Below are 17,440 nucleotides of genomic sequence, written 5' to 3' on the forward strand. Positions count from 1 at the left end.
GTGCTTGCCTTGCATGCATGAGGCCTGGGTTCCATTCCTCAGCACCACATAAGCAGAAAAAGCTGGGAGTGGTGCTGTGGCTCAAGTGGTAGAGTGCCAGCCTTGAGCTGAAGAGCTGAGGGATAGCGCCCAGGCCCAGAGTTCAAGCCCTGTGACCAACAAAGAAAAGAGACTTAGACTACACACTGGTAGTTCATGCCTGTAACCATAGCTACTAAGGAAACAGGATCTTGGTTCAAAGCCAGTCTGGGCAAGAAAATCCATGAAACTACCAATTAACCACCAAAAGAGCCAGAAGTGGAGCTGTGGCTCAAGTGGTAAAGTACTAGCCTTGAGCAAAAAAGCTTAGAGACAGTGCTCAGGTCCTGAATTTGAGCCCTAGGACTGTCACAGAAAGAGAGAGGAGAGAGAGCCGAAATATATCAGTGAAGAATATGCAAAGTCACCTTAAAGAAATGGCTTCCTGCCAGCAAAACTTTGCTATAATTGGAAATAATAGCATATTTAAAGAGTGTATCAACTTTAAGAAGGATCATCAATGAAAGCCTAGTAAATGGAGTGTCCCTGAGGCCCTAGTGGGCAGGAGCTGTTCCAAGTACCATCCTGGAAAGAGTGCTTCAGCCATACATTGAGCGTAGTTCAGGAGCATTGGCAAGTCTTCCCAGACTGTAGAGGTGGGGGTAGAGAATTGTAGCCAAGAATTTGGACCCATTGGCATGATTCCTTATTGGGGATGGCCAGATGCCATTAAAGATACAAGTCCTGTTTGGTTAGGTCATTATGTATTTATACATTGACATGATTCTGATTTGGCTTCAAGGAGTGAATGTATAGGACATGTAGATGTCAGTTTTCAATCTGAATGACAGCTACATATTTATGGAAAATAAATATGTATTGTGGCTTAATATTTCAGTACATGGTAAACATTATTGACACAAATACTTCCGAAGTCCAGCATTGGCACCTACAAAGCTCAGGCCCACATACCTGTCAGTAAATTCTACATACCAAATGTCATCCATGAGATTTCTAGAGATACAGACTGCCAGCCTTTTCTATGTAATGTATCTCTGCAGCCTGAAACTTCCATATTGAGTAAAACAATCTTACAGTCTTAGCTCTGAAAAGGACCTGAAGCAGCACATCTAGTCCAAGACCAGAAACCCAAGATTTACAGGAGTTCACAGAACTTTCCTCCTGGCCCACAGTGTATTAGACATGAGAACCCAGGTCAGAGCCCTTGTCAATGCTCTGTCTAGAATATGTTAAGTCCTTACCTAGAACAGACACATTTAGCATGTATATCAGAAAACCACCACATACTCTCTTACTCCTAGAGCAGAGATGGTCACCAAATGTTGCCAAACAGTGTGTCTTGGATCTGTGAACCCAGGTTAATGACACAGAGGCAAAGGAAAGATGCCAGGAACAAACTGGAACCAATTCTTTCCTGCTCTGGAAACAGAAGTGTGCGTGTGTGTGTGTGTGTGTGTGTGTGTGTGTTAGAAGCAAATGGGGAAGGGGATTGAGGAGAGCCTTCTTGGAGTTAATTGGAGTTGAGTTAATTGGAAGGGGGTCTGATCTGTCAAATAAACCTCAGTTTCTCCAGTACTCACTTGGGCTACCATCAACTGGAGGACGAGAGGAGGTCTGCACAATGGAGGACTAATAAGGATTTCTGGAGGAGAGGGTTTTTGCCTCTGATAGTTCAGAATAGGGACCTCCCCTCGTAACGTCTGCTTTCTCTAAACCAGCCAGGTAAAGCTGGAGTCTGAGCACTGCTGGATGTGGAAGAGGATGATGACAAAGTGAGGAGAGATGTTTTGAACCCCAGAAACTCCTAGGCTCTGTCCGGGGGCTGCCTCCGTTGCCCCCGCCCCCCACCCCCGTCCCCTCACCGGTGTCCCTCTCCCCACCTGCCTTCCTAACATCACTATTTCTCTTCCTTTGGTTTCGTTCATCCTTTGCTGGGAAGGAGCTGGGAAAGGCTGAGTGCCGTTTTCAGGGACCCCTGTGGTTCTTCCCTGCGCCGCCTCCCTTCCATCATTTCTTCATCATCACTCCGGGTCCTGAGTCCCTCCCCCCTTCCCATCCCCTGTATCGCCCCCCCCCCGCCCGCCCCCCAATGGTCTCTCCCGGTGCTCTGGGCGCGGGGGCGGGGCCGGAGGCGGGGCCGGAGCGTGGGGGGGGGGCAGGTCTGCAGTGCCTCTTCCCCGGTACCCGGAGCAGTCGCCGCCGCCGCCTCAGCCCCGCGGCCGGACCCCCACCCTCACCTGGGACTCCCTTACCCGGGGTACCCAGCCAGGTGAGACCCCCCCTCTTTCAGACTCTCACCTTCACCCCGCCCTGGCCAGAGCATCCTTGCCTTGCAGCCATTTTATTCTCCGATGCTTTGCTTACGGGGAGGGCGGCCGTCCCTGCTGGGGGGAGGGGGGGTTGGTGTTTTATTGGGGGGTAGAGAAGGGTATTTGTCTCTTTCGTTGTGCGGTTCAGGACATGCGTGCATATGCGTGTACATATACATACGTATGTACATAGCCATGTCTGTCCGTACCTCTGGCTACACACATATGTATGTTTGTGTACAGGGAGAGGGAGGGGTGTTTTTTTTCCCTCCACCTTAGCCAAGTCTCCAGTACCATCCGGAGATTAACCCGAGGAGGGGTTGTTGGGTAGATGAGGGTCCCCCAAACTCTGATCGCTTCCTCACCTTGACGTCTCCCCGCCCCCCCCCCATGAATGATAAATGACCTTGGCTGGGCCCAGAGAATGGATGCTGTCTCAGTCTGCGCCCCTAGACTTGGGTGGGGGCAGTGGAAGAAGGGCAGGTGCAGGGCGGGGGGGGGGGGGGGAATCAAGAATGGAAGCACTGGGGAGGAGGAGATGGTAATCGACCCGGTACCGGGATGAGGAGGGCCGGGGCTGTGGGCAATTATTCCGGGAGAGGGGCGGCACGAGTCATGGCGGGCTCGTGTCCAGCGGCAGTACCGAGGGTGCGGGGCGCCCCCGAACCCTTCAGTCCATGCTAGGGGCTGGTCCCTGGTGCCAGAGCTGAGGTGAATGGGGGAGGGTGGTCGCCGCAGTTGCCGGCAGGGGCGGTCTCTAAGCTGGTGCGTGTGGAGGTTTCTCCAGTCCCTGCCTCTCCGCCTATCCGTGTGCTTTCCTCCGTTTGCATTTTCAGCTGACACCTTCATCCCATGTCCCCCTCCCCCAATGTGGATGCTCTCATCTCCTTAACCCAGGGGTGGGTTATGAGGAGGGGAGGTTCAAGCCTTGGTCCTGGGGGGGGGGGGTCGAGGCTCAGTCCTCCAGCTGTAATGGGGAGGGGCGCTTTGGCATCCCCCCCTTCTCCTCTCTCCCTTCTTCCTTTCTCCCTTCCTCTTTTCTTTCTCCTCTCTTTTCTTCCTCTCCTTCCTCCCTCACCTCCGCTTCCGCAGACGTTTTAATAGGTGCTCGCTTCTTAATGACCTTGTTACCTGGTCTGGGGTGGGCTGAACATTTAAGTGGCCCCCCAAAGTAAGAGGCTTTGGTGGAGGTCTGGATCCCTTTCTGATCTAAGGTCGAGCAAGTTGTTCTGAAAGGGAAGCATCTGCTCAGGAGAACCTCCCCCCCCCCCCCCCTTTCCACCCTCTGCAGAAAATCTGGGCATATTTTTTATCTGGGCATGTTTTTTTCGGTCAGGTGAAGCTAGCCCATCTTAAAGGACCTTGGAAGCCCGGATCTTGTCTCCTTTAACCTCCACTTATCCAAGTGTCTCTCTTTTACAGGCTTAGCCATTCTGTGCTGCTTTGGGGGCTAAAAATAGCACCACTTCCTCACCAGCTCTAAGAATTTGTCTTCTTTTTCTCCCCCATGGGCTTGTTGGCCCTGGGGGAGCTGGCTGTTGAGCTACTGCTGTGGCTCTGAGAACATTCTCTATCCCTCCTGTACCTCTCAGGGGTAAACGGTTGTCATCAAACATTGGGTATGGCTCCTGGTGGGTCCATCTGCTTCTTTCAGGGTTTGGGGGCAGCTCCTGCTTTGGAAAGAATGGAAAAGAATGCAGATTGCCTTGCACTGAGGGAATCCCATAGTTCCCTCTTAATCATGGAGGATAGAGGATGATTGGGCCCTGAATTCCAAAGAAAAGAAGGTGATGTAGGGGTCACTGCCTCTGGTCACTGTGGTCCACTGCTCACATCTGTCCTGAGGGGGTAAGGCTGTGCTTGGCAGTGCTTCCCTCTGAATCACACAGCATTACTTACCCTCTTCTACCAGGGCTTGTCTGTGTGTGTGTGTGTGTGTGTGTGTGTGTGTCACATTTAATGAAGGCTCTGGATAGGTTGGAGCAGCAGGATATTTTTAGGGATATATCTCTGATCTGAAGCTAGACTTGTATCCTCTCTGTCCTGAGAAGTAAGGAGGTTATCTTGTGCTTCCTTTTGGAGGATATCTTTTGTGGGGGGATACCCAAGGACCCCTTTATTCTTCGCTAGCCGCCTACGCAATGCGGTATTTGCGGACTCCTTTTCCCTTGACGCCTGGAGAAGCAGAAAGGATTAAAGGGGATTAGAAAGGAGGCCTTGGAGGAAGGAGGTGCAGCCATAGACCTTAGATCTTCACATTAGAAACTGTATGGTCCTTCAGTCATTCTTTACCCTCACCAGGGAAAGGGGGCACACATACAACATTATGAAGGAAGGTGGCCACCAGTCATCACCTTAGCTTTTTTTTTATTTTGGTTTGTTTTTTGTGCTAGTCCTTGGGCTTGAATTTAGGGCCTGGGCATTGTCCCTGAGCTTCTTTTGGCTAGTGCTGTACTACTTGAGCCAAAGCTCTACTTTTGGCTTTTTTTTGGTAGTTCATTGGAGAAAAGAGTCTCACAGAATTTCCTGCCCTGGCTGGGCTTCAAACCATGATCCTCAGGTCTCAGCCTCCTGAGTAGCTGGGATTACAGGAATGAGCCACCAGTCTCCAGCTATTACTTTAGCTTTTGATCTTCTCACTTGTCCATTCTATTCAGGTACCAAGTCTCCCTTTTTGGGGGTCTTTCCTTGTTGGTCTGGAGGGAGATAATGTGGGCCCACATTATCTGTTAGAATTAGCTTCAACACAATGGGCTTTTGGATGGATTTTGGGCAGCAACATCTAAACATGACCTTCCCAGACTCTTGCTGCTTTCCTCATACCTTCATGGGAAGGAAGGAAACTAATATTTACAGAATATTTACTGTGAGATCAGGTTTTCACACTCTGAGAAATAGAGTTCCCCCTCCCCAATTAATTATCTTCAAACTAAATAAATGCAAGAAACTGGGAAGCTCAGCATGACTAGAAGTAGAATTTGGACTTCAACTTAGGTCATCTATCAGTCATATGTTTTGCCCTAACTGCATTCTCCTTGATAGTGACCCTTTTGCCACTCATCCTAAAGAACCTCAGGGTTGTTTTTTCTTTGGGTACCTGTGAAGCGTTTAGGGCATCTCATTGGATTACTGTCATTACAGTAGTCAGAGATATTATTTTATCACTTTTTTTGGTTCCAGGTACTGTGGTAAGGAACATATATATGCATTAGCTAATTTAATCTTTACCTCTCCATTTTTATTTATTTTTACATTTATGTGCTGTACTAGGGCTTGAACTCAGGGCATCACACTCTCACTTAGTTTTTTCACTCAAGGCTGGCACTCTACCACTTAAGCCATACCTCTATTTCCTACTTTTCCAGTTTTGGATACGATTTGACTATTCAGGTGCACTCCTGTGTTCACTGAACTAGGAAGTGTCAAAACAGGAAATCAAACTCAAGTCTATCTGATTCTAGAAGCTAAGCTTTTACACACTAGGCTCAAGTAGGTTGGGAGAAAAATCTTCCTTTGGAGGTTGTAACCCTAGAACCTGAGGGTAGGACTGTGGACGGTCTATCTTCAGATTGGGGGAGGGGGTTGTCTTCCTGCTACACATTTTCCTCCAACCTTTGCCCTCAAAAGAACCCCAGACCAGAGTAGACTAGGGGATTCTTATTTCTCATATTTCCTTTTTTTTTTTTTGGTCTTTTTTTGTTTTCCACTCTTGAGGATTGAACCCAGGGCCTCACACTTGCTAGACAAGTGCTCTACTGCTTGAGCTATACCCTCAGCACCTGTGTTTTCTTGCAGGTTGGTGATAAAGTGAGATGTCTGAATTGGATGTGGGCAGGGGTTAGAAAAGGGCCTGGAGGGCTGGGAAGGTGGCTCAGTGGTAGAGCGCTTGCCTTGCATGCATGAGGCCCTGGGTTCGATTCCTCAGCACCACGTAAGCAAAAAAGAAAAAAGCCGAAGTGGCGCTATGGCTCAAGTGGTAGAGCTCTAGCCTTGAGCTGAAGAGCTGAGGGCAGTGCCCAGGCCCAGAGTTCAGGCCCACGACCGGACCCCCCCCCCCCCCAAAAAAAAGAAAAGGGCCTGGAGTAGGTAGCTGTGGTTCTGGAGCAGATTTCATGGCTGCAGCTTCTGAGTTCAAAGCAAGGGGACTTGTATTGATGTGGCCCAGGTGAGGCTCTGGGATGAGAGGGCCCCTATATTAGCTTTTGTTACTGTCCTACGACTCACAGCTTCCTTTTTCTCTCTCTTACTTTTCACAGGTCTTGAAAGGCGCCTGAAAGAGAACTAGGCAGCCCTTCCTGAGTTACCCTGGCTCCCCAGACCAACCTGGCTCCCCCTTCCTTTCTGATCCCTTTCCTTCCCTCCTTTCCCCACTCACCCTTCTGAACTAAATGTAGATCCAAGCCCTTTTCCTTCCCTTTCCCTTCTAGACACTCTCTGGCCAGCTCCTATTTCCTCTTATCCTGAGTCCAAAGATTCTGGAACCTGTTCCTACCTTGGGGAGGGATCTTCTTGATTCCACACGTCCTTGAGCAGAAACTTGAAAGCAAGCAGAGAAGGAGGCAGATCTGGTGAAGTGTCCAAAGCCCCATCATGGAAGAGGGCTTCCGAGATCGGGCAGCCTTCATCCGTGGGGCCAAAGACATTGCCAAGGAAGTCAAGAAGCATGCGGCCAAGAAAGTGGTGAAGGGCCTGGACAGAGTCCAGGATGAGTATTCTCGAAGATCCTATTCCCGCTTTGAAGAGGAGGAGGATGACGATGACTTCCCTGCCCCTGCTGATGGCTATTACCGTGGAGAAGGGGCCCAGGATGAGGAGGAAGGTGGCGCATCCAGTGATGCCACCGAGGGCCATGACGAGGATGATGAGATCTACGAGGGGGAGTATCAGGGTATTCCCCGGGCAGAATCTAGCGGCAAAAGTGAGAGGATGGCAGATGGGGCACCCCTGGCTGGAGTGAGAGGAGGCTTGAGCGATGGGGAGGGTCCTCCCGGGGGCAGGGGGGAGGCACAGAGGCGGAAAGAACGTGAAGAACTGGCCCAGCAGTATGAAACCATCCTACGGGAGTGTGGCCACGGCCGATTCCAGTGGACGCTCTATTTCGTGCTTGGTCTGGCACTGATGGCTGATGGTGTGGAGGTCTTTGTGGTGGGCTTCGTGTTGCCCAGTGCAGAGAAAGACATGTGCCTGTCTGACTCCAACAAGGGAATGCTGGGTAAGACCAACCGGGGGGTATTGCAGCCCTATTCTACTCTCAACTCCGGAAACATCTTTGTCTCCATCCTTCCCATTAGGCCCCTGTGGACCCTCCTTCTCCTTCCAACATATCCCCAGAGGGCCTAGAGTTCCTCTGCACACTGCCTTTCACACACACCCTCTTTTGGAAGAGGTTGCACATGAAAGAGGTTGAGAGAGGGTAGCTGGATCCAGGCTTGGGCTAGTGGCTTAGGTGGTGGGGAGTGGTTTGCTTAGTTCTGTAGGATATGGCCAGGGTAAGTTGGGCCATTGTTTAGTGTTTCTCCACAGCCTCTCTGTTCCTTTTTCCTGAATGGGGAAAAATCCATCAGTAGTCATGCTCACTGGGGGATGGTCAGTTTGGGGTAATAGAGGTAAGAACTCCTCAGATTTGGGAGTGTTTAGGGGTTCTGATGTAGATCCTGAGTAGGATCTGATGTCCTTTTCTGATAGGGACCTTGAGGGGGAAACCTCTAAGACTCACTGAGAAAAGATGCAGGCTTGGTTTAGGTGTGGATAAAATGAAAAGTTTGGAGTAGACAATGTTTAAGGTCAACTCTAATTCTGATTTTATGAAGGAAGCAATAAACTGGGGCATTTTAGGACCAGAAGTATTGGGACTGGAAGGAGTAAAGAACAGATTTTGTGTGAGAGATACCTTGGGAAGATTTAAAGAAATTGGGGCCCCTTTCTCAAGAAATAAAAGAGACCTGTTGCATCAAAGAAGGGTGGGTAGAAAGAACCCAGGGAGGATGTGGGAACCTAGACATTCTTCCTTGTATGTGAACTAAGGTGTGTGTGTGTGAGAGAGAGAGAGAGACAGACAGACAGACAGAGAGAGAGAGATGAAGAGAGAAAGGAGAGAGAAGAGAAGTTTTGGGGTTCTCCCATATCTATCTTCCACCTCTGACCTTTGACTCGGTGGTCTGCAGTGATTTGCTCATACAATCCATCTTCTCTCCCTGGCTTGTCTTATCTTTGGGTAGACAGCTACTAGATGCTCTTCAGTTCCTCTATCCATTCTATCCCGTTTTCAGCTACTATAATGCTTAGTTGCTGGGTGAATTGAGATGTACTTGCTCATCCGCCTTCTGCTTCTGATTTCCTCCTCCTCTTTCCAGGCCTCATCGTCTACCTAGGCATGATGGTGGGAGCCTTCCTCTGGGGAGGTCTGGCTGATCGGCTGGGTCGGAGACAGTGTCTGCTCATCTCACTCTCAGTCAACAGTGTCTTCGCTTTCTTCTCATCTTTCGTCCAGGGTTATGGCACTTTCCTCTTCTGTCGCCTCCTTTCTGGGGTTGGGTGAGTGTTCACATTCTAAGACGCTTGAAAGAAAGGATCGTGCCTTGGTTACTGCTGCCTTTGGAATTCAGTATAACTGCAAGCATAAGTGCACCTTACATGTCTGCGAAATGAATGAATGAATGAACGAATGAATGTTTTGTGTTTTGTTTTCTCCACCGGCTTCAGACAGCTTCCTCATCTAGGGCCTGCCTGCTGCCATCCAGAATATCATTCCATGTCTGATCCACTCCTGAATCCTCCAAATGAGTTCTCTTTCTGAGAACTCATCATATCAAGAGGCCTAGTGGACCTTGGCCTCAGCCCTGTGCTCTGTGGTTCCTAGAGTTACCCTCTCTTAGATGTTACCTTTTCCTGCATTTGACAACAACCTTGCTGACACCCAAACTGGCAAGAAGTTGAAGCCTTGAGCTCCTCTGCCTGCATTCCCCATGCACGGGCAGCTCTCACTGGTGCTCTCTCATCTCAAGCTCTTTTCTGGGCTACTCCATCACATTTTTTTGCCCTCATATTTTCCTTCTTTCTCAGGAGTGTTTCCATTTTCTACAGTTATCTTCCTTTTCTCCTAACTTGGTGGTTGCCTTTAATATTTAATGTGGGTTTTTTTTCCCCCTTCCCTTGAGACCTGCTTGCCTGTTTCCCACTAGCCCTGGTGGTGAGGGCAATTTGTAGGGCATGGTATGTGAGATGGTTTTTTTTTTTTTTAAGGTGTGGAAGATAAAAAGGACTCGGGGATCTAGGGGACTAGGAATGAAGGAATATGGCCATTTCCTAAATACCAAATTCTTCCAATGTCTTCCAGGATTGGAGGGTCTATCCCCATTGTCTTCTCCTATTTCTCGGAGTTTCTGGCCCAGGAGAAACGTGGGGAACATTTAAGCTGGCTCTGCATGTTCTGGATGATTGGTGGAGTATATGCAGCCGCTATGGCCTGGGCCATCATCCCCCATTATGGTGAGCACCCCTCAGAAGACACTCTCCAGACTCCCTCCTTGCTATGGTGGGAGCTCCCACCTTGGGCCTCTCTGCTGATGCCGTGACTGTCTTTGGCAGGGTGGAGTTTTCAGATGGGTTCTGCTTACCAGTTCCATAGCTGGAGGGTCTTTGTCCTCGTCTGCGCCTTTCCTTCTGTGTTTGCCATCGGGGCTCTGACCACGCAGCCTGAGAGCCCTCGCTTCTTCCTGGAGGTGAATGGGGCTGGGCTGAATGGGGTGGGGTGGGAGGGCAGCAGAAAGCCCTTATATTTAAATAGTCACTGTGGGGTTAGCGGGATCCTGTGTGGCTGTTCTTCTCCGCACTCTGAGGAACTTTATCCAGCGGGGTTTCATGGATGAATACACCAGAGGATATTCTCAGCTAAGACTTTGTAGGCAGGGGCCCTGACCCAGGCTCTTACTTTGTAGCTGCAGTTAGATTCCTACCCCTTACGTTTTCTCTCTTCAGTTCTATCCGGCTTGAGCAAGGTTAAGATGCCACCCCTTCACTGACTACACACCTGCCCATCATTGCCCTTGTCTGCAGTTTTCTCTGTTCATTGTACTAAGAAATCACTAGAACTTGTGCTTGGATTTTCCCCCTGGACCTCCATTCTTACTCAAGTCTGATTACATATTGCCAGACCCCAGCTTAGGCTGATACATGCTGTAGGTGGGGGTTGAGGGCTGGAGTCATTTTGCATCTGGGACTTCTGAAGCCAGATTAGAGCGGTTCTGTAATCCTGGGTCTGGAAGGGTTGACATGGCTGTTGGGATCATGTCTGTGGCTCTAGAATGGGAAGCATGATGAGGCCTGGATGGTGCTGAAGCAGGTTCATGATACCAACATGCGAGCCAAGGGGCATCCTGAGCGAGTATTCTCAGTAAGTTACAACCCTCCCCACTCGAGCCCCCAAGCCTTGAAAATGCCAGCCCTCACTTGGTCTTCCTGGATACTCCCCAATTTCCTAGCCATCTCAGGTTAAACTCTCGATCATTGACATTCTCAGGGGTTATATCCCCTCTTCCATTTTTCTACTGCGGGGAAACAGAGACACTTGGAATGGGTTGGAAAATACAGACAATGTGATTGCTCACTCTTCTTTTGATTCCATCCAGGTTACCCACATTAAGACGATTCATCAAGAGGATGAATTGATTGAGATCCAGTCAGACACAGGGACCTGGTACCAGCGTTGGGGGGTTCGCGCCTTGAGCCTGGGGGGACAGGTAATGGGAGATGGGTGGTGGAGAAAGAAAGGAAGTGGGGGAGGGAGAGAAGAAGGGAGGGCTCCTTGAGGGGTGAACTGAGATGTAGAAGGACAAAAATAGTGATCTTTGGGTGCTACAAGTTACTACTTGTGCTCTGTCCCTTATAGGTTTGGGGGAATTTTCTCTCCTGTTTCGGGCCAGAATATCGACGCATCACTCTGATGATGATGGGTGTATGGTTCACCATGTCATTCAGGTGAGGTGTTGGCTGAAGTGGGTGATATATGGTGGCTGTGGTTATATGCATTGAGGGGGCTGGAGGAGAAATGAAATTCGGAATAAAGGGGATGAATAAGAAGGTAAAGCATTGTTCATATCCCTTCCTGATGTTCCATCCATGTCTGGATCATTCTCTCTCCCTGTCTCCTTCCATCCCTCCCTCCCTTGCACAAACTTGTATTTCAGGCTGACTAGTATTACATTTCTATTCTGCGCAGGTAATAAGTTATGTACTGGGACAAAGTAGATGTGTCTCAGTCCTCATGGAGTTTACATTTTGGTCAGAGATAAACAGAACTAGCTATAAAGCAGCATGATGAGGCCACAATGGAGGAAGTGCATAGTGCTATGGGAACACTTGGAACCTGTGGGGTAGAGGTCTAAATCCTGAAGAATGGAAGGAAGTTAGATAGGCTGAGAAGTAGAAGTTGGGAGAAGTGTTTTAGGCAGAGGGAAGAGATGTTTTTTTAATCATCGAAGTCCCCAGAACCAAAGCATTTGGGAAGGGAGGAGTGTGAGCTGAGTCTGGAGGGGACTGAGGCCCTAATAGGGTTTGACTGATTACACTGCCCTTCATTCCAGCTATTATGGCCTGACTGTCTGGTTTCCTGACATGATCCGCCATCTCCAGGCAGTGGACTACGCAGCCCGCACTAAAGTGTTCCCTGGGGAGCGGGTAGAGCATGTGACTTTTAACTTCACGCTGGAGAATCAGATTCACCGAGGGGGGCAGTACTTCAATGACAAGTATGTGGGGACCTTTAAATCTCACCCCTCCCCTGTGTCGTGTGCCTTTTGTCTCTTTGATGACTCTGGGAAGGTATTGAAACTGCAATTTCTACTCAAGGCTGAGTTTCCCATAACTTCCCTTAAGGGAGTGAGTCTTGGAGAAGGGATGAGGATGAAGGGGAAGGGTCTCATCATCCTGGCCTTACAGGTTCATTGGGCTGCGTCTGAAGTCAGTGTCTTTTGAAGATTCCCTGTTTGAAGAGTGTTATTTTGAAGATGTAACCTCCAGCAACACATTCTTCCGCAACTGCACGTTCATCAATACTGTATTCTATAACACTGGTAAGGTGGGGGGGGGGGGTGGGGTGGGGTGGATGCGGTTGGTGGGTGTCAGCTAAAGGGCTGGTAGATCCAATGAGGAGAGAAGGACACTTCCTCATTCACTAGCTTTCAAGCTGAGAGTCCAGGAGTAGGTGTTGTGGGAGCTCACTGGCTAGCCACCATTAGTATGGAAAATCCATTTGGACATTGGCTATTTTCTTGTGATAGAATATCTAACAAAAATGTTTCTTTGTCTTTTAGCTGGAATGATAATAACTCAGTGAGCTATTATTAACTTTTTTATTTTCTTTTATGGTGCTGGTACTGGGGCTTGAACTCAGGGCCTGGGCACTGTCTCTTAGCTTAAGGCTGGTACTGTACCACTTGAACTATACCTCCACTTCTGGCTTTTTCTTGGTTAATTGAAGATAAGAAGCTCACAGATTTTCCTGCCTCACTCTCCTGAGTAGCTGGGATTAGAGATGTGAGCCACCAGAGCCTGAGTTGTAAAATACTTTTGAAGAAGGCAAAAATACTACATTTCTTCATTGTCCTCTTCCATGAGTTCAAGCCCCAGGACCGGCACACACATGAAATATACAATGAGGTTCTTAGAAAAATAAAAAAGAATATAAAAAGAGTATTAATTGGGGGAAGGTTGAGAATCATTACATTCATTTACTTAACAAGTGGTCCTTTAAATAAATATGAAATGCTGGTTTTGTGACTGAGACTGAAGCTTCTCACTTCTAAATTGAATACTGGGTGAGATTTTCCCACATTACAGGAAAAAAAGAGATGGCTAGGACTTTTAAAAGTTGTTTTTCATATTTTCCTCAGAAATATATTTCTTTTTTTTTTTTGTCCAGTCGTGGGGCCTGAACTTTGGGCCTGGACGCTTTCCCTCAGCTCTTCAGCTCAAGGCTAGCACTCTACCACTTGAGCCATAGCGCCAATTCCGGTTTTTTCTTTTTTGCTTATATGGTGCTGAGGAATCGAACCCACGGCCTCATGCATGCAAGGCAAGCGCTCTACCAGTGAGCCACCTTCCCAGCCCAGAAATATATTTCTTAGTCCCATAGCATGGCGGCTGCTTATAGCCAGCTCAGGTGTACAGGGAGTGAACAAGAAGCAAAGATTAATGAAGAGAAACCTTGGAAACAGTCACACTGTTTGAGATATTATGGTCATTTACTGCTCTAAAGCTTCCTAATTCCTATGGTGATCTTACTCAATGTTTTGCAATGAGTGCAAAGAAGGATTATTTTGAGAGCCCCCTACAGCTAACTTCCATAAACACAGAGCCTAAAGCTGTGGAGCTTCCCTTCACAGTTTGTGTTTTGTCCTTCGCCCTCCAGACCTATTTGAGTACAAGTTTGTCAACAGCCGTCTGGTGAACAGCACATTCCTGCACAATAAGGAGGGATGCCCGCTAGATGTAACAGGGACGGGCGAAGGTGCCTACATGGTGTACTTTGTCAGTTTCTTGGGGACGCTGGCTGTGCTTCCTGGGAATATTGTATCTGCTCTGCTCATGGACAAGATTGGCAGGCTCAGGATGCTTGGTAAGCTGGAGAGGAAGGGAAATGGCTGATCAGAACTGATGGGGAGCTAGGGGGTTGGAGGACACTGTCCATAGGCTTCCCACAGTGGATTGTGGAAGAGATTGGCCAGTGAGTAGCTCCCTCTCATGTTTTCTAGAGGATGGGGTCGGCATGGTATAGAACTTTCTTTAAGGGGGCAAAGAAGGTAGGCAGGATAACAAGTGTTTGGGACACACGCTTTGACATGGTTTTGAATCTCAGCTCTACCACCTGCCTTAGACAAGTAATTTACCCTCCATGAGCCTGGTTGTCACCTGCAACATGGAAATGATCATCGTAACTGCCTCATAGGATTGATGAGGGAGATCAACACATGAAAAGTATCAAGATTTTTGGCCTGTGGCTGCTGCTGGTATTACTAATAATTACAAGGGAGTGTGAGGACAAGCGAAAAAAAAAAATCCTTCCTTTGGTTGTCCCAGAGTTAGCTGATGGCCATGGCTGGGTCCTGGGTGGGCTTCATTGCTCTTTCTTGTCCTGGCTGCAGCGGGTTCCAGCGTGATGTCCTGTGTCTCCTGCTTCTTCCTGTCTTTTGGGAACAGCGAGTCAGCCATGATTGCTCTGCTCTGTCTTTTTGGGGGAGTCAGTATTGCATCCTGGAATGCACTGGACGTGTTAACAGTCGAACTGTACCCTTCTGACAAGAGGTAGTTATAGGCGTGATAGCAGGGCACCAGGCTTAGGGCCTGGAGGGCAGGGGAGAAATGGGGCGAGGAAGGGGTATAATCATTGCAGTTTTAACTATTAACCTGTTTTTGGTTTCCTTTCCCCTTTGTCTCCCAATTTATATTATTTGATGCCTATCCTTCCCTTCCGTGATCTCTCCATCCTTCATCTCCCTGGTGCCCACTGCCTGCCATCTTCCATTTCATTCCCTTGCTGTCCTATTCATTGTCTCCTTCCTGGGCCCTTCCTCTACATGGCACTGGGGCTCTCCCGAGCAGAACCACAGCTTTCGGCTTCCTGAATGCCCTGTGTAAGCTGGCAGCAGTGCTGGGGATCAGCATCTTCACATCCTTTGTGGGAATCACCAAGGCAGCCCCCATCCTCTTCGCCTCAGCTGCCCTTGCCCTTGGCAGCTCTCTGGCCCTGAAGCTTCCTGAGACCCGGGGGCAGGTGCTGCATTGAGGGGGTCTCTGGGGTTTTAGGGATGGCAGGCACACTGTGAGACCAACAGCTCCTTCTTCCCCTTCCCTGCCCTGCCATCCTAGCCCCCCAGAACCCTCACTCTCCACTCCTGTGTTTGGTGTCTTAGCTGTGTGTGTGTGTGTGCATGTGTGTGACCCCTCCTCCCCCTCCCCCGTGGGCAGGGACTACAGGGAAGGCGCCTTCACCCCAGTTGTGGGATGAAGCACTCCCCACTTCCTACCACCCTTGACTTTGCACAAGAGAAGGCTGAGCCCCATCTTCTCTCCTCCAGTGTTAGTGAGGGGCCCTTGCTTCCCTGCTCAGGGGTTCCAGAACAGACTTCCTGCCTTCCCCTCATTTCCTCTGCCTAGGCCCTGGTGAAACCATGGATATTATGTTGGGGGCTGGGGTTGAGTGTAGACTATGGACCAAAAGAACTCAAGAGTCTGAAGGGTCTCGGGTGCCCTCTCACACCTCCTATTGGATGCTGGGGGAGTAGCAATAAACCTCAGCCCTCTGGCCTCCACTTTCCCCTCAATTTGGGCTATAAGTATGAAGCCTGGATTTTATGAAATTACCTTTCTGATCCTTATTTATTTAGATATTAAGTTCTGAGGCAGCTCAGCAGGACTGTGTGTGTGGATGTATGTGTACACTTACGTATGTGGATGTATGTGCCATGGGGGAGGGGTACCACTATACTGTCCTATCAACTATAAGCCAAGGACAATCTCAATGGACACACGCTCTGCCTCCCACAGTACCTCCCTGAACTTTGTGTCTGTGTTGGGCCTAGGAGGGAGGAGTCCTAGGCCAGGCCAAGGTTGAGTCCTGTAGCCTAGTGAAACCCAAGGGCCCTTGACAAGGCCTGTCTCTTTCCTTCAAATGTAGGCCTCCTCTGGAGTGAGAGGCTCCACCCACTCACCACAGCACAGTTAGGAAGAGCACAGTTCCCTCTCTTGCCCCAGTCTATCTCCTAGCTGATGGTGAATCGAGAGAAGGAAAGAAACCAGGCATATAGGGTCACACCAGCAGATCAAAAAGCACAAGGAGCTGGGGCAAGGGCCCTCCTGGCAACTCTTTTCCAAGAGGAGAGGTTGGGCATTAAGAGAGGGACCCCAAAGGCAGGGACCAGAGCCTCAATTTCCCCATCTCACCCACACAATAGCCTCTGTAGGTGAAGCTGCCCCTGTCCCGCTCTACTCTGCGTGGCTGCTTTGGTGCCCTCCTCCCATCCCCACAGTAGCTGTGATGTATTGTAGTTTTTAGGTGTTTGTAAAATGTTTAAAAAAAAAAAAGTTAAAAGGAAAAAAGTGAAAATAACAAAAAAGAAAATCCAGATTCACCCTCATGCTCTGTCTGGTGCCCTATGGTCACTCCCCAATTTTGTAACCCTGAACCAGGTGGTGACTGTTTAACTCTTTGGTGTCTGTGCTCAAAGGACTGCCTTCTCCTTCAGTGCCCAGTATCTGAGTGTGTGCCCCCTCCCCTCCTTTCACCCTTCATTTGCTGGATGCAGCCCTCTCCCCTGAGTCTCAGGGGAGACTCATCCGCCTCCCTCCCTGTCCTGAGGATTCTCAACCCAACTCTGTTGATGTGAAAAATGAAGTGAAAAAATATTGATGAAAAATAAAAGGAAACTAATCTTTAAAATCCAAACTGGCTCTGCTTCTTTGCCTCTCCATCATTATTTAATGTCATCCTGCCAGACCAGGAAGAGTGAGAGCGGTGGTCAACAATTCCCTTCCCAAGCTGGAGGCCGGCCAGAATAACATGGCACACTTCCTAAGTTGGTCTTGCCGCTCTGACTTTTCCTTTCATAGATGTAAAATGTAGAATGTTTAAGAACACTTCTGTTTTTCCTTAAGAAACAAAACAGAACCAAATTTCCTCCAAATCTGATGTGCCTTTAAGAAACATATGATCTGGGTGCCTGCAGCTCATACCTGCAATACTAGCTGCTAATCTGAGGATCCTGGTTCAAAGCCAACCAGGATAGGAAAGTGCATCAGATTCTTATCTCTAATTAGTTACCCAAAATGCCAGAAGTGGAGCTGTGGCTCAAGGGGTAGAGCATTAACCTTGAGCAAAAAAGCTCAGGGATGGCACCCGGGTCCTGAGTTAAAGCCCCAGGACCAGCACAAATACACAAAGTCCCAAAACATTTCACCAATACGAAGTTCAAAAACATTTTTGCCTACACAACTGCCCTGTCCAGTTTCTACTTCTTTCTCTTCTCAGAAATACCATTCCTGTCTGATTTGTTTTCCTTTGAGTTCCAAGTAGGTCCTTAACCTCCACCTTAAAAAAA

General features: G+C 48.8%; 1 protein-coding gene across 2 annotated transcripts; it reads left to right on the forward strand.

Annotated features, from left to right (window-relative positions):
• Window positions 1-2,196: 2,196 nt before the first annotated feature.
• Sv2a (synaptic vesicle glycoprotein 2A) lies at window positions 2,197-16,434 on the forward strand. Of its 2 annotated transcripts, XM_042681540.1 has the most exons (13): window positions 2,197-2,308; window positions 6,605-7,560; window positions 8,702-8,882; window positions 9,685-9,836; window positions 9,936-10,069; window positions 10,651-10,740; window positions 10,976-11,086; window positions 11,236-11,324; window positions 11,930-12,094; window positions 12,285-12,418; window positions 13,756-13,962; window positions 14,489-14,648; window positions 14,946-16,434. In XM_042681540.1, exons 2-13 carry the CDS (start codon window positions 6,939-6,941, stop codon window positions 15,127-15,129), a joined length of 2,229 nt encoding a protein of 742 aa, XP_042537474.1. In that variant the 5' UTR covers window positions 2,197-2,308; window positions 6,605-6,938; the 3' UTR covers window positions 15,130-16,434. The 2 variants fall into 2 exon arrangements, with proteins under 2 accessions (XP_042537474.1, XP_042537475.1); XM_042681541.1 differs by lacking the exons at window positions 2,197-2,308; window positions 6,605-7,560; window positions 8,702-8,882; window positions 9,936-10,069 and having other exon boundaries at window positions 9,712-9,836.
• Window positions 16,435-17,440: the final 1,006 nt, after the last annotated feature.

Source organism: Dipodomys spectabilis, unplaced genomic scaffold (assembly GCF_019054845.1).
Source record: "Dipodomys spectabilis isolate Male_0828 unplaced genomic scaffold, ASM1905484v1 ptg000069l, whole genome shotgun sequence".
Classification (NCBI taxonomy): Eukaryota; Metazoa; Chordata; class Mammalia; order Rodentia; family Heteromyidae; genus Dipodomys; species Dipodomys spectabilis.